General features: G+C 44.2%; 1 protein-coding gene across 12 annotated transcripts in view; it reads left to right on the forward strand.

Moving 5' to 3' along the window:
• Window positions 1-22,277, forward strand: part of LOC135201365 (cyclin-D-binding Myb-like transcription factor 1) — a 389,369-nt gene that overhangs the window by 226,767 nt on the left and 140,325 nt on the right. For all 12 annotated transcript variants that reach the window (XM_064230280.1, XM_064230311.1, XM_064230254.1 and 9 more), the window contains one exon: window positions 13,493-13,647. In XM_064230280.1, the coding sequence (XP_064086350.1) occupies window positions 13,493-13,647 (155 nt within the window). The remainder of the gene's footprint in view (window positions 1-13,492; window positions 13,648-22,277) is intronic.

The raw sequence follows: 22,277 nt of genomic DNA on the forward strand, positions 1-22,277 counted from the left end.
AACTACCTTGAAGGAGAAGTCTGGTCTCCTATCTTGAAGCCCAGATACGGACGGAAGTGTCTTGCAATAGGGATATGATAGTAAGCGTCTGTAAGATCGATAGAGGTGGTGACGGCCCCACGGGGAAGTAAGGTCCGTACCTGCGAGATCGTGAGCATCTTGAACTTGTCGCAGCGAATGGCTAAGTTTAAGCGGGACAAGTCTAAGATTACCCTTCTTTTTTGTGAGCCTTTCTTTGGAACGCTGAACAAGCGTCCTTGAAAGTTTTAATCTGTTGACTCTCGCTATAGCTCCTTTCTGAAGGAGGTCCTCCGCATACTCCGTCAATTCTTTTTGGATGGAGTTGGCGGAAAGGTCTGGATGGGGGCAGGTCCGCTACCCAACTCCAACCCAGGCCTTTTTGACACAATGCTCTGCGCCCACTTGCTGAAATTCCCACCGGTGGCGGAAGTGAAACAGCCTCCCTCCTACCTGAAAGTCCTCATTGATGTTGGTAGCCTCCTCGGCCTCCCCTGAAATGCTTTCCTCTATTGAAGGACCCTCCCGACTCCTCTACCACAAAGGATCGCTTACCTCTCTGCCTCCCTTACCCGAGCGGTCATACTCTGGGAAGCCTGACCCTCGAAGACTTGATTGAAGGCTGGAGAGAGAGCGTAAGAGGTGGAGGGTTGAGGCTGGGGGGAAATAACATAAATTGGCCTGCGACTGAGCCTTGGAGGTAGAAGGTTGGGCTGCTTGCACCAACGACAGCTGGAACGGCTGAGTAAAGCGTGGCTGTTTCTTCTGGTAAGGCTGGAAATGTCTGGGTTTCCTTTGAGCCTTACCCTTGACCACTTGATCTTGGCGTCTCTTGGCCGTAAAGACCCCAACGATCTTTAAGGCTTTGGTTTAGTCTTGGTAGCCTCTGCCTGTACCTCCTTCACCATCGCCTCTGGAAGAGGTCTGCTCCCCAGATGCTCGATGTAAGCAACTTATTCGGTTCATGCCGAATCGTTGCTTCTTGGAGGACATGTTTTCTACAGTTTGTTCTAGCCGTGGCGAACTCAAACATATCAGACTGCACCGTTTGAGTCAGAGACTTGGTGAGGAGCTTAAAAGTGGCTCAGAACCATAGGAAATGGTAGCCACCTCGTCATGGCCATGGTATTGATAGACCTGGCTAACCTAGATTTGGCATCAAATTCTGCCTGAATGAGGCTATCTGGAAGCCTAGGAAGCTTCTCACCAAACTGCTCCATAGCACAGTCTGGTTTGAGTTTGCCCGCCGAAAAAGTGTTGGGCAGATCTTCCCACAACTCACCGCTGAGGGAAGTAAGGAGACGTATGGGTCCGCTTCTTTCAGCTGAGGCATCGAATCCCCCTTCTGGGCTGCTGGAATGGTGGTCGTAGCGATCTTTGTCAAAGAAAGGGAGCGGGGTACTCTCTTCCATTGTAAAGATCATAAAAGGACTCTTAAATGGTTGTATCTTCGTGTTGGAACAGTCCATGTCCTCTAGACACCTGAGCCATTCTCTCTGAGCCTGGTCTCGTGAATAGAGGACTGTCTTTCTTTCGGTACCTTTATCGTCTCGAGTCATGGCCGAGGCGGTGAGCCTTGGCGTAGCCGATGAACGGAGGCTGAAGGTCTTCCGGGAGAAACTCGAAGTCTTATATCCTCCCGAGGTCCACATTCCTGGATAGAGATAAGCCCGTCTTGGAAGGGGGGCGTATGACGTACTCTCTAAGGATTGTTCATAGACGGAGGTAGAGAGTCATACGGAGGCAATTGCGCTCCCCCTGTGCTGAAAGTGGGGGAGAAGCTAGTGTAGCTTGACTCAGTCCGGCTATAATGTTTGTCCTGAGAGTTGATCCTATCAGACAAACCGGAGAAACATCTGTTCCATACTGGTTTTCAGAGAACCAACCGATCGCCCCCACTTGTTGCAATAGACCAGCATTGAATCCAAAGCCGGAGCTGCTGCGGAGGTGGGACGGGTGGCTCTGAACCGGAACCAGAGGGTAGTGGAACTGTTGACTCCGCTGGAGTGTGTGGATCTCTCCCTGGAGGATCTACTCCTAAAAAGAGGATTTAGAGCCGGACCAGAAGCTTTAGCCTCTCTGCTCCGGGATTTCTAGCCGGAGACTTACGAGATGAAGATGACGCCGACGCCGTCGTTTTTAGACGACGACGACGTCTTAGTCAAGGTTTTTACTGCTTGACCTTTGGGACCTTGGGTCTAACGGAAGCATCAGGGAGAAGTATACAATTCTGTACTGTAAAGCCTTGGAAGGATGGAGAGGTTGCAGGGGTAAAGATACCAGTGGCACCCAAGGGCATCCCTTGGGCGTCCAACGTAACTACCCTCGACCAAACAGGTCGTCTACACCTACCATGGGTTCGATATTAAGATTCAATGTCGCGACTTCCGAGGAGATGTCCCTGGCCTGGATCCGTCAACGAGGCAGCGAGCTGTTGTTGAATGAAAGCGATAGTCGGGCCGCCTCTGCTGGGTCGACGTGCCCCGTTGACTTGCCTCCCGGGGGAAAGATCAGTATACCGCCAACCTCTTCTCAGAATGTAGGGCATACCCTTGGCGGCGTTCTTCCCAAAACCGCCGACCCAGGCCCGCAGGGTTGCCATGGCGGTATCCTTCACAGCCGGAGCCTGGAAGAGAGGGTATTTTATTAGATTTTAAGATTAAACTTAAAAAACCTAAAACTAAATTCAAAAAAGCTTAACTTAAAATTATAGGGGGATACAAAAACCCCTTGTATTTTTATCTTAATTTTAAGAAGATTGAATTTAGAAAACTTAAGAACTATAACAAATTGGGGACTGGCTAACGGAGTTGGAATACTTACCCCGTCTAAAAGCTGCTCACCAGATCATAACAGATGGTGCATGTCTCGTGATACCAGAACCTGGAGGTCCCCAGTGCGGAGTCGCGCATGGAGGCATGGGACCGGCAAACTTCATGTCCACGGGAGGGATCTTGAAGTTGTGGCGGCGCATCCCGGATGCTCACAGTTTGGTGGTCTGTAAGTGAAAAGACACCATGGGTATCTTAAAGGCTATCACTTACAGGCTAAAGGACAGAAGAACTCCGTTGCATGCCGGAGCTCGGAAAAACTTTTGAGCATAACCCTCCCTTAACCGCCTGAATAGGCTATAAACCCCCGGAGAGAATCCGGTGAGGCAGATAAGGGAGGGGGGATGGTTTTAGGTAGCTTAAAAAGATAAACTTACTAGTTTAACATAACGATTCTTAAACCTATAAAATTCGAACGTACCGGGACTAAGTCCAGTGCGTGGCGGAGCGTGTCGCGACTCAGCGCAAAACGGAGGGGTTAGTAGAGACCAACTGTATGCCTCGGTCCCACCCTGCGGGGTGACTAGCACCTTTCACTTGATGCCGGGGGCTCCGGTAGAAAAGGAGCCCCAGTAAGGTGGGAAAGGGCGAGAGGGCACAACAGACTCGCGCTAGCAACGGAGCGACGGAGTAGCGACGGAGGGGGGAAAGGCCAGTCCCCCAACCTTACCATCCGGCGGACCGAGAAGCTGGAGAGGTCGAGTCCAGTCTGGGTCTGTCCCGTCCCTCTACTCCCTCCGCCTGGGGGGGAGAGGGAGGCAGGCTCGGGTATGCGGAGCGAGCGTGGTCAGACCAAACCCCTCCCCCCGGCTCTATGGAAGAGCGGGAGGGGGGAAGATGACTGGACAGGCGTCTGGCTGCTCCGTGATCAAGTAGTGACCACGGGGCGGTAAACAACCAAAACAAATGAAAACATAAGCCTAGAAAACAACAACCCGGCTGATCAGAGAGATGCTATCGTGGAAGCCAACCGAACTGAAGAGCGGTAGCATACGGGCCCTATGAGCCATAACCTAGGCTAAGTGAAGCCCAGAACGCCTACACTAACATAACATAATATAAATAAATAAATCATTGAAAGAAAGAAAACAAAATAGTAGGATAAAAAATCCGGAGTGTGACGACTAACCCTAGGAAAGTCTACCACTCAAAGCTAGCCCGGGGCCGATACTAAGAGCCGTGGCTAGGGTCTGGATAGAAGGGGCCTACATAAGGTAAAAAGGGACATGCATGCATGACATAAACGTGTAGACTGTACCCTAAAACAAATAGGAAATGATTAAAAATAAATAGAGCGTACTAAGAAAGGGAATGTTCTGGGTATGGGAGACCAAGAACGAACCCGCCACGAGCAGAAAACCATGCTGCCATGCTTCCGACCTAGAGTTCGTATTTATACCTAAAAAACGGCAAATACGGGGCTCAGGGAAGAAAAAAAAAACCAAATAGCAATAAACATTGAGTACTTAACTTAGCTGCTGCGATCGCCTGCTGCACGCTCCATGATAAATAAATCCAAATTAGGGCACAAATAACACAGAGTAAAAAAGGGCACGTGTATACAGTGTGCGGCTAACTGAAAAGGATGCCACCAGAGGCGCAGCAGTCGGCAGCATGGGATGGAGTAGTAGTAGTTGCTGCCTCCCACTCCTTTGGGTCGGCTCTCCTCTTGTGGGGATTTTTGTAGTGGGAGATTTACTATTGGCAATCGGCTCGTGGTAGTGGTCTCACTCGCCATAGTGTTCATCCACCGACACCCTCTTTGGTTTGAGGGTGAGCGAGTCAGTTGTACTGACCTTTTCTTTTTTATTTATTTATTCTCTTGGCATGTGTTAGTACATTTACCCTAGAAATAATAGTTAAAGGATATTTCGCGCAGCGACAGGCGAGCCCAGAACCCAAAATAGATTTTTCCTTACGTCAAAATCCCTTTTCTCTTTTCTGGTCTCAGTTTCGTGTCGCTGCGCGAAAATCGTACCAGAGAAATTAGCACAAGATTGTAATTGAAAATAAATAAGGTCTCAATAAAAACTTAAAATAAACTAGATTATTATAATTGCAAGAAAAATATATATACAATTGTTTATACAATTTAGAAAAATAATACTTAAGATTTAGCTTAAAGTTAACATATAGGTTTAACAGGGCTTACTGGAATATATGTTGAACTTTAACATCTGTGTATACTTTATGACATACAATAGTAAATAAATCAAGCAATTATAAATAAATGATTCTGAACAAACTTAGATACAATATAGTAAAAATAAATTTATATATGTTATAGGATAAATAAATTTTATAGATCTTATAGACAAAACACCCATAACCATTGTAATGGAGATTCACCCTAGCATAAAAATAAGGGGACCACACATAGAAATCATTATATACAATCAATTGGGGGTGGGTGACCCCTAGCAAAAAAATAAGGGACACCCACTGTACATCACAAGAGCAGCTAAGACTCAAGGTAGACGTAGATGAACATGGTTATGGTATAGACAAACTGTTGACTGAGATAGGTAGAAAGGAGATCTGGATCTTCAACTTAAGATTAAGGCAGAGTTCGGGGGAAAACTATGTTACCCGCCGCAACTGCTGAAAATTTCAGAGATTCCAAGGACTTTAAGTAATGACTTAAATACTGTCGGCGATTTTCCATCCAGTCTCTTTTTTTCAAATCATCAAAATTCATGTGTTGGAAATAGTTAATTGAGGTGGTAACTGCCCTGACATCATGAGCTTTAGGGAAGGAATCAGGGTTGGCTTGTTTAATAAGTACAGGATCTGTTGCCTGATACCTTTAAATTGATAAAGTACCACCTTTTTCCTCTCCTAAAGAGGACCCGAAGAGGATGAGGATGTCCTGGACAGAAAGGCTCGTAAGGTCGATACTGGGACAAAGAGAAACATCTTGCGGAAAGGAGTATAACTTTCCACGGTTCCCACCTCAACAAAGGATCCTCATTCTTTGCTAAAAAGCTACGATCCAGGGAAAGTAGAACTTCCCCTGAGGGAAGAAATTCCTATATGATTCGGATCTTGGATAATGCCGACAGTTCTGAAATTTCTACCTCCTGAAGCCAAGCTTAATATAGAAGTTTTTCTTAAGAGCATTATAAATGAACATGTCGTATTGTATGTTTCGAAGCCAGCTTTAGAACATCATTCAAGAACCCACGACACTGACGTAGGCCTTACTGAAGTCTAAGTCTAGCACAAGCCCTTGGGAATACGAGAAGTAAGAATCTGTCAAGTCTATGTTGAAACCGAGTTTGAAAAAATCTTCTTCAAGGCTGACTTGTTTGTCGTAATAGTGCTAGCTGCTAAGCCTTTTTTCGAATAAAAGATCTGAAAAAGGATATAGCTGAATTTGATTGTCCCATGATTCTAATGTCTGATTCTCTCAGAAGATTGCCAACTTTTTGACTGCAGCATCATACTGTCTCAAAGTTAATCACTTTTTATCAGATTCCAAGAAAAAGAATATTCGTGGATCGATATCTGCAATCTCTTTTAGCCTCAAATTTCATGAAGTCCATAAAGTTAGGGTTATGAGAATTCCTGAGGAAGCGAACACGTTCTTCGTTTGTACTGACTGGGAGATAGCCTGGATTGGGAATGCCCGAAGAGGACGAAGACCCAGTTCCAGAATCAGAGGGTACCAGTTTGCTCTTCGGCCAGTCGGGGGCTACTAGAGCTACTGGACCCTTGAACGTCCTGAGTTTGTTCAGTACCTTCAGGAGAGATTCACTGGAGGAAAGACTAAAATCTTCTCCCAGTTGTTCCAATCTATGGACAGGGCGTCCGTGGCATAGGCCAGAGGGTCAGGTTGGGGGCACATACATGGAAGTTTGTGGTTCGCTTGAGATGCGAATAGATCTACTTGCAGACCTGGAACCCTCCGGAGAATCCATTGGAACGAACTGTTGTCCAGTGACCATTCCGGACTCCCAGGAGGGAACTGAGCGGGATAGAGCATCTGCTATGACGTTTTCTCACTCCAGCTATATGGGTGGAGGGAGGTGCCAAACTGAAAACTTGTCCGCCAGGGAGAAGATGGCTACCATGACATGATTCAGATGTTCTTTGACTTGGAGCCTCCCCTGTTTACCGCAATGGACTACCACCTGCGCTGTCCAGAACTAACTTTATGTGAGCGTTCTTTGGCGGACGTAACCTCTTCAAGAGTCAAGAACACCGCCATCGCTTCCAATACGTTTATGTGAAGCTGGCGGAACTGAGGTGACCAGGGTCCTTGACCTTCTTGAACTGAGAATATCCTCCCCGCTGCTTAATGAGCGTCTGTGTGGATGGTAATCCCCGGAGGAGGAAACTGAAGGGATACTGATATGGACAGGTTCTTCAATTTTTGTTTTGCCCAAGGGCGCAGACGATTCCCGTAGAATCTGGGGATTGATGACAACTTGTCCCTGGATCTTGACATTTGCTCGTGAGCGCCAGATTCTGGTTAGGTCTTTCAGTTTGGCTTTCATCAAGATGTTTGTCACTGAGGGCAAATGGAGGGAACCCAGGATTCTTTCCTGGCTTTCTCCCTTGAAGCATATTTTGTGCTTTAGAAATTGCTTTACTGACTTCGCTATTTTCTTTTCTCTTGGCTGAGAATCGACAGAGTATTGGGGGGAGGATAGATTCCATTGAATGCCCACCAGCCACTGAAGTTGGACTCCGGAGTGAGTCTTGACTTTGTTTCGTTTATCTTGAACCCCAGATACTCTAGGAACTGGATTACTTTCAGTGTGGCTTTGTTGGACATTCCTCGGAACTGTTTTGGAGGCCCAAATCAACCAATCATCGAGATACGCTACTACCATTATCCCTTGAGACCTCAGTTTGTTTTGGACCGACTACTTCCGCCAACTTCGTGAACACCCGGGGTGCCACGTTCAGACCGAAGGGAACTACCTTGAAGGAGAACTCTTTTTTTTTTTTGATCTCCCTATTTTTGAGCCCAGATAAGGGCAAAAGTGTTTTGCAATAGGGATATGATAGTATGCATCTGTAAAGATCGATAGAGGTGGTGACGGCCCCACGGGAGAAGGTAAGGTCCGCACCTGCTAGATAGTCAGCATTTTGAACTTTTGTCGCAGCGAATGGCCAAGTTTAAGCGGGACAAGTCTAAGATTACCCTTCTTTTTTTTTTGTGTGCCTTTCTTTGGCACGCTGAATAAACGACCTTGAACTTTAATCTGTTGACTCTCGCTATTGCTCCTTCTGAAGGAGGTCCTCCGCATACTCCGTCATTTTTCTTTTGATGGAAGTTGAAGGAATGGTCTGGATGGAGAGGATCCGCAATCCAACTCCACCCAGGCCTTTTGACACAATGCTTTGTGCCCAATTGCTGATCCCACCGATGGGCCGGAAGAGAAACAGCCTCCCTCCTACCTTCGAGTCTCACTGTTGCTGAGTTGAGTGACCCCTCCGCGGCCTCCACGGAAGTGTTTTCCCCTGTTGAGAGACCTTCTGATCCTCTCTGACGAAAGGATCCCCCTAGCTCTTCTCCCTGCCAAACCGTCATAGTGCTGAAAGGCCCTGGCCCTCGAACACTTGGTTAAAGGCTGGGGAGACAGCGTAGGAGGTGGAAGGCTGAGGCTGGGGGGAAATCACATAAATAGGTTTTGACTGAGCCTTAGAAGTAGAGGTTGGGCTGATTGTACTATAGGTACGCCGAAACAGCCTGGTAAAAACGTTGCTGCTTCTCTTGGTAAGGCTGGTAAACGTTTAAGTTCTTCCTGAGAACTTACCTTTTGCAGCTTGGTCTTGGCGTCTCTTAGCTGTGAGACCCCCAACGATCTTTAAGCTCTGGTTGAGCCTTGTTGCTTCAGCTTGGACCTTCCTTGACCATCGACCTCAGGAAAGAGTTCTGCCCCCCAGATGTTGGAGGAAAGCACTTATTCGGCTCATGACGAATAGTTGCTTCTTGGAGGACATGCTTCCGGCAGTTTAATCCTGCTGTAGCAAAAAAACTCAAACATATCAGGACTGGACGGTATGCGTCTGGGACTTAGTCAGGAGCTTGAAGAGCGGTCTGAGCATAAAAAGAAATAGCTGCTACTCCCGTCTTGTCTTTGCCATGGTATTCATGGACCTGGCAAGCCTAAGACTTGGCCTCAATTTCAGCTTGAATTGAGGCTTTTGTCAGGAGCCTAGGCAGCTTCTCGCCGAAACTGATCCATAGCACAGTCCTGGTTTGAGCTTTGGCCAGCTGAAATGTGTTAGGCAAATCTTCCCACATTCTCCAAGTGAAGGGAGCAAAGGAGATGTGGGGGCTGCTTCCCTTAATTGAGGTAACGATTCACCTTTCTGGCAGCTGAATGGTGACCGTTGCTATCTTGGTAATTGGAAGGGAAGAGGAGTTCCCTCCTCCATCGTAAAAATGGTGAAGGGACTCTTTAAAGGCTTGTTTCCTCTCGTGCTAGAACAATCCATTTCCTCTAAACACCTGAGCCATTCTCTTTGATCCTGGTCACGTGATAGAGGACTGTCTCCTTCGGTACCTTATCTTCTCTAGTCATGGCTGCGTCAGTAAGTCTGGGCGTAGCCAATGAACGGCGGTTGGAGGCCCTCGGTAGAACTCGAAGTCCTCAATCCTTCGAGTACCACATTCCGGAATAGAGATAAGGCGTCCTGGAAAGGGGTGTATGACGCCACTCTCCAGGGGTTGTTCATAGAGAACGGAGGCAGAGAGTCATGAGGTGGAAGCTGAAGCAGTCCAGCACCGAAAGCTGGGAGGAGTAGCTAAGGGCCTGATTAAGTCCGGCGATTTATATTTCCTGGGACGTAATCCCTATCGACAAAACCGGGAGAACATCTGCTCCATGCTGCTCCTCAGAGAGCCGACGCAAAGTCTCCCCATGTGTTGCAACAATCCAGCTTGGGATCCAAAGCCGGATCTGCTGCGGAAGTAGAGGATAACTTGGAACAGGTACCAAGGGGAGAGGAGAGACTGCCGGCTCAGCGGAGTACGGGGCCTCTCCTTGGAAGACCTGCTCTTAGAGGACTTCGAGCTTGAAGCAGAAGCTCTAGACTTCTCTTGGCTCCGGGGTTTGCAAGCCGGAGACTTACGAGATGTTGACGCCGCCACGAAAGTCTTTTTTTGGATGACGACGACGTCTTTTTGAGGGTTTTCTGTACCCTCTGGCCCCTTCACCTTAGGTTTCACCCGAAGCATCGGGTGAGCATAAAGGAGCTCAGCTCCTTGTAAAGCTTGGAAGGAAGCTGGAGAATTAGCAGGAGAAGAAGATCCAGTGGCGCCCAAGGAAGCCCTTGGGCGTCCAACGTACCTACCTCGACCAACAGGTCGTCAACACCTACCATCGGTTCTACATTTAAATCCAGTGTCGCGACTTCCGATGAGATATCTGGCCTGGTTCCTTTATCGAAGTGGCGACCTGCTGTTGGATCGCCGCCATAGTCGGGGCTTCTTCTGCCGGGTCGACGTAAACCAGTCGACTTGCCGCCGGGGAACAGCAGGACAGCCATCCTCTTCTCCAGGATGTAGGCTGTCCCTTGGCGGCGTTCTTCCCGAAATCCGCCGACCCAAGCCCTCAGGTTGCCAGAGCGTCTCTCTAACGGTTAAGCATTAGTTTTTAAGTTTAACCTTAAACATAAGACTAGGCTAACCTAAAAGTTATCGGGGATGTAATACCCAACATAAAGAGAGCTTAAGCTTAAAATAAAGATTAAAAATTAAAACTAGATCTAAAACAGTCATTGGAATCATGTACGGAGTTTGGAAAATACTTACCCCGTCTAAGAAACTGACTCACGAGATCGTAACAGATAGTGCAGGTTTTCGTGGAACCAAAGACCTGCAGATTCCCAGCGGAGTCGCGCACGGGAGGCGTGGGACCTGCAGACTTCATGTCACAGGGGTCTGGAGCATGGCGTTGCATCCCGGATGCTCACAGTTTGTGGGTCTGTAAGTGAAAGGTACTGAGTACCATAAAAAGACATCACTTACAGGCTAATAGAACTCCCGATGCATGCAGGGAGAGCGAAAAAATTTTGGGCATAACCCCTGCCCTTACCGCCTGAATAGGCTATAACCCCGGAGTGATCCGTGTGACAAACGGAGGTAAGGGAGGAACCCGGCTTAAAGCTAGCTTAAATTAAACTTATGATGCTTAAAATAAACTTAAAATACACTTAAGCATAATAGCAACTAAATTCCTGAATGGTTCCGGGTTCGCGGAGGTGTTATTTCTCCGTATAACCCTACGAGACGGGGATGGGTTAGTTAAAAGACCAACTGTACGCCTGAGGTCCGCCCGCGAGCGGGGAACCAGCTCCCTTCCTCGTGATTGATGGAGCTCCGGTAAGATAAAAAAGCACCGACAATCCGGGAAGGAGCGAGAGGGCGAAACAGACTCGAGCAAACATCGGGGCAACGGAGCAATAAGGAGGGGAAGGCCAATCCCCCTACCCAGTCACAACAAAGCACCGTGAAGCAGAGAGAACGGTCAAGTCCAAGTCCTGTGTCTGTCCAGCCTCCCCTACTCCCTCCGCGTAGGGATGAGAGGGAGACAGGCCCGGGTGGAGCGAGCGAGGACGGACCTCCCTCCCCCCGGCTCTATGGGAGAGCGGGAGGAGGGCAGGGTGACTGGACGGGCGCCTGGCTGCATCGCGATCACATGGTGGCCACGAAGCGGTAACTCGATAAAACACACAAAAAACATAGCCTAGGTTACTGCAACCAAACTAATCAGCAAGATGCTATCGTAGATGCAAGCAAAACTGATGAGAGGAAGCAACAAACTGATGGGACCATGATATACTGAACCTAGGCTACGCTAACGTGCCAGACGCCGTAGGCTAACCTAAAATACACAAAATCACTAAAAAAATTAAATTAAAATGAAAGTAGGAAAATAAAACACAGGTAGGAGAAAAAATCCAGGAGTGGTACGACTAACGCGAGAGAAAGTCTACCACTCGAAGCTAGCCGGGGCCGATACTAAGAGCTGTGGCTAGGGTCTGGATAGAAACTAAATTGCCTACGGCAAGGTAAAGGAGACATGCATTCATGACATAAACCAAGTAGGCTGGACCCCTAACATAATGTAGATAACTAGTAATAGAGCGTAAAGTAAAAGGGAAGGTTCTAGGTATGGAAGACCAAGAACGAACCCAAGCCACGAGGCAGAACAATGCCGCCATGCTTCCGGCCGCGAGCCAGTATTTATACCTAAAACAACGGCAAATACTGACTCACAAAGCTGGAAAAAACTAAGTAGGAACCTTACGGAATACTTAACTTAGCTGATGTGATGGCTGAACGCTCCATAATTAGATAAAATCCTCATAAAGGGGCACGAAAAACACAGAGACAAAAAAGTACGTCTGATAAGGCACGTGCTAACTTCAGGATGGCCACCAGAGGCGCAGCAGTCTGTAGCGTGGGGTGGAGTAGTAGTACTTGCTGCCCATTCTGTGGGTCGGCTCCCCTCTTGTGGGGGTTTTTGTCGTAGGAGATTTCTATTGGTAAGAGGTTCGTGGTAGTGGGTCTCCACTCTCCGTAAGTGTTCATACCGACGCCTCTTGGAGGGTGAGCGAGTCAGTTATACTGACCTTTTTCTTTTTCTTTATTTTATTTATTCTCTGGTATTTGTTAGTTCATTTACCTTAGAAATAATGGATTAAAGGGATATTTTGCGCAGCGATACACGAACTGAAGCCCAGAAATATATATAGCCAAAATCTTTTTTACAATATTGTTTCATTTTGACCCTTTTTATTTCCATCTTGTCTGTTTCTCTGGTACTATTTCATAGGCCGACACGAGCTGAGCCCAGAAAGGGATTTTGACGAAGGAACAGTCTATTTCTGGGTGATTGGCTCGTGTCGCCCTATGAAACCCACCCTGTTTTTTCCTTACCCACCCTGCAGGACAAGATGAACAATTATAAAGGATGGCCGCGAGAGGCGCTGCTCTCCGCTTGGCGTCGGTAGTAGTAGTAGTAGCGGACGCATCACCCTTTGGTATCAGCTCTCTCAGGTGGGGGATTTTGTGATGGAAGGTCTAAATGGTAAATGACTCGTGGTAGTGATCTCACTCGCCCCTATTACCATACCGACACTTTCTTTTATAGAGTGAGCGAGTCAGTTTAACTGACATTTTCTTGATTTATTTTTCTCTTGGTAACATTAGGATTAATTTACCTAGAAAAAATGACTTAAGGATATTTCATAGGGCGACACGAGCCAATCACCCAGAAATAGATTTTTCCTTCGTCAAAATCCCTTTTTCATGACAATACTTTTTTCGTGATAAAATTATTAAAATACGCAGGTATAAGCATTTTAATAGGGTTTTTTGGTGTTTGAACTATCAAATCAAGCAGTTAAAAGCATTTTTAGAGAGGTGTCCAGTTTTCCCAGATTAGCTATTTGCAGGGGTTATGATCCTGATTCTCCACGAATCCTGGGGGTCGACTTTAGTGTCAGGTGATTGTGGTGGCTGAAAAATGGCTTGGATAATCTTACATTTTGGTTGAAAGTAGGTAGTGGTTAAATTGATTGTATATTGATTTCATAATACTTAACTTTTTAATCCCTCCATTTAAGTTAAATAGCAGTTTAAGCGTTACAATTTTTCATTGACATTTATTCATTCTCAGGCTAAGTGTCTGTGGTGTAGAAGAAGAATCACAAGTTGACTGGGCAGTTTTAGCACGTGGGTGGCCTGCTTGTCGATCACCACATTGGTTAAGGGGGAAGTGGTGGAACTTAAAGAAAAGACTCCCTCACACTTCAGAGAATAGCAGTCTTGGTGGTAAGATTAAATGGATCCTATTCTTCTGAGTCCAGCTGATCTCTAGCGTATCAACATAGATAGACATGCATGTGAAAGTTATGAGTGTTGACCAATTATTGCTTACATATTGGGATGACTTGGACTCGTTCATTGAGGACTAATGCGCCACCTTCAGAACGGTGCAGTTAGGTGGCACTTCCTAGAATTATCAGCTCATAAAAAAAATAAGGATGCCTTTCCATCCTCTAGGTAGCTTACATAAAAGAAGAAAAGCTATGAATTAACTTTGGATATTACTGACCCTCAACTTGTTCTACCTTGCTCATTATTCCTATTAACCTCTAGTCAACTGTCAGTTTATATAGTTGCCCCTTTGTCTTCCGTTTTGCGCTCTGTCTCTGCTTATAACAGAAATTGGAATGTTCAAGAACATTCAGACACTTGTACTACATTTTTACAAATAAAAATCAGAATGTTTATTACAAAATGATAGGAAAGTCTCTCTACAGCTGGAAATAATCTTGATATTGTATATATAAGTAATCTTGTGATTTTCCGGATTAAAAGAGCCAAGACCTTGTCAGATAAGGGCAAAATCTGGATAAGGGCAAGTTAAAGATTATGGATGTAAAACAGCAACTCTGTACCTTTCTAACCCCAACATTAGCAACACTGCTTAACCATAAACACTTTAAACTGAAATTTTGATGCAAAAGCAATTATCTACCTCATTTTCCCATATTTGAAACAAAATGTACTGTGTAAATACACTTTGTGTAAACGACACAATTCAGTAGGTGCATCACCTACCTGTGTTTATCCACAGCCAACTTGGTTTTATCACCATAAATGTATTTTTATACAGCAACTTTCTTATCACTTGTTACCATAATGTATGGTAATGTAACTGACATTTTACACACTGAATCCATTTATACTTTTTTATGATCATCTTTTATCACCATTGTGATATATTAAAAACTAATCCTCCACCATTTGCATTTAAGTAGGCCAGGCTAATGTTTACATTCTTGAAATGTAATTGGTTGACTGGGGCCTGCTTCTGAAATAATTGGAAGAATAATTTTATTGTTACTAAAAGAAATAATTACTCAAATTAATTTTTTTTTCCACATGAAATGAATGTAAAGTAGATATACAAAGGTAAACTAAAATGTTAATATTACTGGAGATACTCATGTATCTTATGATATTTCAAGAAGGATATTTATACCTTATTTTAGAGTTATACCTGACATAAAATACCAAAATACAGTGGTACTTTGACATACGAAAGGCTTAACTTACGAAAAATTCGAGTTACAAAAGCAAATACGATTATTTTTTTGGCTCTATATATGAAAATAGTTCAGGATACGAAAGATTGTTGCTGTAAAGTCCCGAGATTTGCCCGGACCACCAATAAGAATTTTAAAACTCGCGCGCCGCCAACTAAGTAGACTCGCCACCATCCTCCCGCTCTCCCATTGGTTCCTGATGCTAGTCACCGCCATAAGATCCTGTTCTCCTATTGGTCAGCATCTCTCCCATCGTGCTCTACGTAAAGGCGTTCTTCTTTAGCCATTGCTTCGCCCCAGCGTTATCATACGCACGCGGAATTCGTTTGTTCACATATACGATTTCGTTTGTTAACGTAAATTCATGTTAGTGATTTCGTTGTACTACTTTATCGTGTTATGTGAGAACTTAATTAGTATACTACATAACTTAATTACGTACAGTATAGTCATGGGTCCCAAGAAAGTTGCTGAAGTTCACGGAAAGAAGAGGATGCTTTCTATGCAGACAAAAATGGAGATAATAAAAAAGTATGAAGCTGGCATGCGGTTGAGTGTGATCGCTAAGGAATACAGCCAAAATCCGTCGACGATAGGCACTATCCTTAAGCAGAAGTAAGCCATCAAAGCAGCTACTCCTTAAGCAGAAGGAAGCCATCAAAGCAGCTTCACCTTCCAAGGGCGTGACTATTTTGTACAACAAAAGGAGCCACGTGCATGATGAGATGGAGAGGCTGCTTCTTTTATGGATTGAGGACAAAGAAATCGCTGGTGATACAATAACTAAGACGGCAATCTGCCAGAAGGCCAGCGCTATTTCCGGCGATTTGATTGCCCAAGCCGAAGACGACGGAGGAGAAGGGACATCGACAGCAACCCCAGACTTCAAGGTTTCTCGGGGGTGGTTTGATAAATTCCGTAAACAGACTGGCATCCATTCGGTGGTGAAGAAATTGAAACTTTGTAAAAAACGTAAAGTAATAAAAGTAAAAAATAATGTAAAAATAAAAAAGACAAAAAAAAATTTAATTTTAAGTTTTTTGTAAAGTTAAGTGTTACAGTTTGTTAATGTGTTTCGTAAAGTTTAGTTTATGCTTCCTGACATTTTTAATGTGTTTCGTTAAGTCAAGTGTACGTACTACATAACAAATTTTCTGCCGTTTGTCTCCTCCTCTGTCGCCACTTTCGGAGGTAGCCTCACTTGAAAGGTAAGATTCCACATTTTACTACATACGTACGTAAGTACAGTATTTCTTGTATACCATGTACACTAATACACTTTATTTACAGGTACATATCAGTAGTACGTATTAAGTTAGGTATTGAATGGTCCAAATTGTTGTATTTCATTGTTTATTGGTCAATATAGCTTTATTATAAAATTTACTGTGGTGTTTGTAGGGCTTGGAACGAATTAGGCAATTTACATTGTAAAATGCGGTTCAAGATACGAAAAGCTCAGGTTACGAAGGCCACCTCGGGACGGATTAATTTTGTATGTCAAGGTGCCACTGTATGTGTGTGCAGGTGTATTGAAGATAAAGGTAATTGTAATGAAACTGATATTTTACATACTGAATCCATTCATACTTTATTATGATCATCCTTTATCATCATTATGATATATTAAAAACTGATCCTCCACCATTTGCATTTAAGTAGGCCAGGCTAATGTTTACATTCTTAAAATGCAATCAATTGATTGACGCCTGGTTCTAAAATAATTAGGAGAATAATTTTATTGTTACTAAAAGAAATAATTAGGCAAATTATTATTTTCATTTTTTTCACATGAAATGAATGTAAAATAGATATACAAAGGTAAACTAACATGTTAAACTAAAATCCCTTAAAACTTCAAAATGGCTGTTCTCAGTGTTGTTTATGCCAGGTTTTGATAATGTTCATGCAGTAGAAAGTGGTTGTTAATTATAAGAAATGGTTATGACTTACTGTGTAGGCCATAAGTTTGGTGATCTTGCTTGATAGCCTTAGCATCTTCCAAAAATGAAAAAATGCTACCCAAGCATAGCCAATACAGTATACGTAAACTACCAGAACTTAAATTTGCCTGGTAAGTAAAGGCTAGTTTTATCTTTTACTATGTAGGAAAAGATATATATGATGAAATCACTTTATGTTCCTACATGATGTACTAACCATCGGCCCTTTACATTAGGAATACCTTCAGTGAAGCTTGAAAATGGCTGCTAGACTTTACAACATGGTTTAGTAGTTAAACTACTGCCCGGGAGGGGGAAGCTCATCCCACCCAGGAATATGCATTCCACTTTGCTTTCGGCCGTCACCGGGTGGAGACACATGTTCTCATCGCTCTCTGCTCAACCGTCACTAGCTCTTTTTCTCCTTTCATGGTGAGATTGTTCCTTTTACTTTAGTGAATTAGCAGATTGTTCTTGTAAGCTTACTGTTTATTTATGTAAGTTTCATCATGTAAACCCATGAATCTACTGTGCTGGCTTTTAAGCCCACCCCTCCCAAGTATGTATGCCTAGGTGTGGGCGAGAAGAAGTGTAGTAATTGGCGCTCTAGTGTTGATGTTGATTCTCATGCTCTCTGCACATTTTGCAGAGGGTAGGATTGTAACCCTGAATTGATGTGTGATGAGTGTCATGCTTGGACTCTTGTGCAGTGGGTGAAGTTTGCGGGGAGGAAACATTATCAGAGGAAAGGCACCAAGATGCTGTCTGAGGGTTTCATGCCCCTAACGATTCTTTTGGTGCTTAACCCTTCGTCCTTGTTTCTGTCTCCCGGCAAGCTTCCGCATCTTGCTCCCTCTTATACCACCAGTGAGGCCTCCTCTTTGTCCTCTATGTCTGATTCGTCAAGCAAAGAGGATGGAGTGGAGTCGGGGGTTCATGGAGACCTTGGTGCAGGGGCCAAGGGTTGCTTCAAGGGAGTTGAGCTTCCTTTGAAGAGACAAGAGGCACCTCTCACTAACCCCACTGTCCCTTCTTCAGGTGTGATGGAGGAGCAACCTTTGGATCTGGCAGCGGCGTGGCATTCACTATGTCGATCCCGATCCGTAACACTGGTACAGCCGGGAAGGTGAGCGAAGTATGTTTAAAAGGACAACAAATCCCCACAGAGGAGGAGAGACCAAGGTGTCTACGAGTCTCCCTAAGGTCAAAGGGGCTGAGGGGAAATACCCGCTGCCCCAGAGGCAGGAGTTGTGGTACCACCCCGGATCCTCTCATCCCTCTACCGTGACACCCTCACGGAACATACCGGAAGGTACCTTAGTTATGATCAGACCTCATAAAAAATGGGAAGATTTTATCATTCAGTGCCTGAGTGAGGTGATACGCAGCTCACCAAGGTTAATGTGCCATTTATGAATGTTAGTAAGAACCTTGTGAAATAGCAGATACTTCTTACACTCTCGCAACCTTAAGTAGCATGTCAAGGTCACAGTGAGGAATGTCTATGTAGACTCCTCCGGACAGCTGGTGGGGTCTACCCTACGTAGAAGGTTAGCAAGATGCAATCGTGACTGGCGACGATACCCCAGACAGAGTAAATAGTTTTCCTTTTGTTACAGAAACTGGGGGGTCATCCAACCATATTTAAGCCTTATAGAATATCAGTTTGTTATCAGCAAGAAGTGGAGAACGAGATTAATAAATTAAGGGAACAAGGGACAATTAGAGAAAGAGAATCCCCCTGGGCCTCACGAATCGTGATGGTTAAAAAGAAGGATGGTTCTCATAAGCTATGTGTTGATTATAGAAAGTTGAATAGTATAAAAAAAAGTCCATGAATTTCCATTGCCCTCTATCGAATAGAAGTTAATTAAGGTCAAGATAGTAAATTAGATTTAAAGCCAAGGTATCATCAAATGCCTATAGACGAGAGTAGCAAGAAAAAGACAGCCTTTATAGCTAATGATCAATTGTTTAAATATAATTACCTCCCTTTTGGGTCGAACGCTCCTGCTCATTTTTCACATGTTACGATGTCTGTATTAGCTTCGCTGTTAGGACATAGCGTGATTGTATATTAGGATGACATAATCATAATAGGGGCTACATTAGAAGAACACAAGAAGAACATTTGTGAAGTCTTAGAAGCTTTAAAGCAACAGGATATGAAAATTAATCTAACCAATTGTAAATTCTTTCAGCAAGAAGTTGAATTTTTGGGGCACATCTTAACATCTAAAGGCCTTAAGCATTGTGCCAGTAAAGTAGCAGCAGTTAAAGAATATCCCCAATCGAAAATGCAAAGGAAGTAGCCCGCTTCCTCGGGCTTGAAGGCTACTATCGTAAATTCATAAAAGATTTTAGTAAAATAGTGAGACCGCTAGATTTATTGAGAAAGCAACCAGATTTTCATTGGAGATGGGAGGAAGAAATGGCTTTTCAAGAATTAAAGATTTCACTGACTAGTAATGAACTAATAGCTTATCCATCGTTCGATTGACCATTTATACTTACCGCTGACACGAGCAGCTTAGCTATCGGGGGAGTGATTTCTCAAGCTGACGATGCAGGGAATAAAAAGCTAATTTATTTTGCATTGCGAGCATTAAAGGCTCAGAGAAAAATTACATTACCTTGGATGTTGGAGAGACATCACTACATTTTACTAAGGCATAAAGCAAAATTAACACAGATCATCGTCCATTGAGAGATTTATTCAAGAACCACTCGACAGGCCCGTTGATAGAACGGTTGTTAGAGTTTGATATTGAGGGAATTGAACATATAGCGGGAAAAACAAAGTTGCAGATGCCCTCTCCAGAAGTGCCAAAAAGGATTTTGACGTAAGGAAAAATCTATTTCTGGGCGATTGGCTCGTGTCGCCAGCGAAATATCCTTTAATCTATTATTTCTAGGGTAAATGTACTAACACATACCAGAGAATAAATAAATAAAGAAAAAGGTCAGTACAACTGACTCGCTCACCCTCCAAGAGGGTGTCGGTATGAACACTATGGCGAGTGAGACCACTACCACGAGCCGCTTGCCAATAGAAATCTCCCACTACAAAATCCCCACAAGAGGGGAGCCGACCCCACAAGAGTGGGCAGCAACTACTACTACTCCATCCCATGCTGCCGACTGCTGCGCCTCTGGTGGCCATCCTGAAGTTAGCAGACAATCTTGAGCGATGGATGGGTAGGGCGGGATTTCGCTGGCGACACGAGCCAATCGCCCAGAAATAGATTTTTCCTTACGTCAAAATCCCTTTTCTGGCTCAGCTCGTGTCGCTGCGCGAAATCGTACCAGAGAAATAGCACAAGATTGTAAAGAAAATTCAACTAAACAAAAGGGGTCTCAAATAAAAGATAACATAAAAAGAAGGAATATAAATTGCTAATAAACTATACATATACACAATGATACAAAATTAGAAATATTACTTAAATTAAACTTAATGCTAATAATATTTCTTAAAATTAACTTAATTTATACATATATACAGGGCTTACATGGAATATATGTTAAAAGCAGTATCTGTGTATAGATATGTACAAAGAACTCAAAAGAAATTATAACAATAACTTGAACAGAACAAACTTCAATAATAATAATATATGAAGGGAATGTATATGACTTAATATACAAAACCCGTAACCATTGTAAATAAGATGTATCCCCTAGCATAAAAATAAGGGGATCACATCAAAGAGATCAATACATACAATCGATTGTGAGTGCCCCTAGCAAAAAAATAAGGGACACCCACCATATCACCATAAGAGCAGCTAAGACCCAAGGTAAACGTAGATGAACATTGACAGGCATAGACGAACTGTTGGGTGAGACAGGTAGAAAGGAGGACTGGATCTTCTACTAAAGATTAAGCAGAGTCGGGGGAAACTATGTTACCCGCCGCAACTGCTGAAAATTTCAGAGCTTCCAAGGACTTTAAGTAATGACGCTTAAATACTGTCGGCGATTTCCATCCAGTATTTTTCAACTCATCGAAATTCATATGTTGGAAATAGTTAATTGAGGTGGTACTGCCCTGACATCATGTGCTTTTGGGAAAGAGTCAGGATTGGCTTGTTTAATAAAGTACAGGATCTGCTGCTCTGATGGCCTTTAATAGATAAGTACCACCTTTTTTCTCTTCTTAAAGAGAGGACCCGATGAGGATGAGGAGGAGGTCCTGGACAGAAAGGCTCATAAGGTCGATACTGGGCAAAGAGATATATCTTGTGGAAGGGGTACAACCTTCCATGGTTCCCACCTCATCAAAGGATCTTTATTCTTTGCTATAAAGGCTACGTTCCGGAGAAAGTGAGCACTTTCCCCTGTGGGAAGAAATTGAATATGAATCCCCCGGTATCTCTGGATAATGCCGACAGTTCTGAAATTCTAGCTCCTGAGGCCAAGCTTAATAAAAATAGAGTTTTTCTTAAGAGCATTATAAATGAACCTGTGTCATTATCAGTTTCTGAAGCCAGCTTTAGAACATCATTTAAGAACCATGATACTGACGTAGGGCCTTAAGGAAGGTCTAAGTCTAGCACAAGCCGTTGGGAATAGACGAGAAGTAGGAGTCTGTCAAGTCTATGTTGAAACCAAATTGAAAATCTTTTTCAAGGCTGACTTGTTTGTCGTAATGGTGCTAGCTGCTAAGCCTTTTTCAAATAAAGATCTGAAAAAGGATATAGCTGAATTGATGTTCATGATTCTAATATCTGATTCTCTCAGGAAGGTTGCTAACTTTTTGACAGCAGCATCATACTGTCTCAAAGTTGAATCCCTTTTATCAGATTCCAAGAAGAGAATATTTTGAGGGTCAATATTCGCATCTCTTTTCGCTGCAAACTTCATGAAATCCATAAAGTTAGGGTTTTGAGAATTCCTGAGGAAGCGAACACAGTCTTCGTTTGCACTGACTGGGAGAGCCTGGGACTGGGAATTCGAAGAGGGCGAAGACCCAGTTCCAGAATTAGAGGGTACCAATTGCTCTTCGGCCAGTCTGGGGCTACTAGAGCCACTTGAACCCTTGAATGTCCTGAGTTTGTTCATCCCTTCATGGAGAAAGATTTCAATGGGGGTAAGACATAAATCTTCTCCCAGTTGTTCCAGTCTAGGGCCAGGGCGTCCGTGGCATAGGCCAGAGGGTCCAGGTTGGGGGCCACATAACATGGGAGTTTGTGGTTCGCTTGGGATGCGAAGAGATCCACTTGTAGGCCTGGAACTCTCTGAAGAATCCATTGGAACGAACTGCTGTCCAGTGACCATTCCGACTCTAGAGGTACTGATCGGGATAGAGCATCTGCTGTGACGTTTTCTCACTCCAGCTATATGGGTGGAGGAGAGGTGCCAACTGAACTTGTCCGCCAGGGAGAAGATGGCTACCATGACATGA

The sequence above is a fragment of the Macrobrachium nipponense genome, chromosome 23, assembly GCF_015104395.2.
Source record: "Macrobrachium nipponense isolate FS-2020 chromosome 23, ASM1510439v2, whole genome shotgun sequence".
Lineage (NCBI taxonomy): Eukaryota > Metazoa > Arthropoda > Malacostraca > Decapoda > Palaemonidae > Macrobrachium > Macrobrachium nipponense.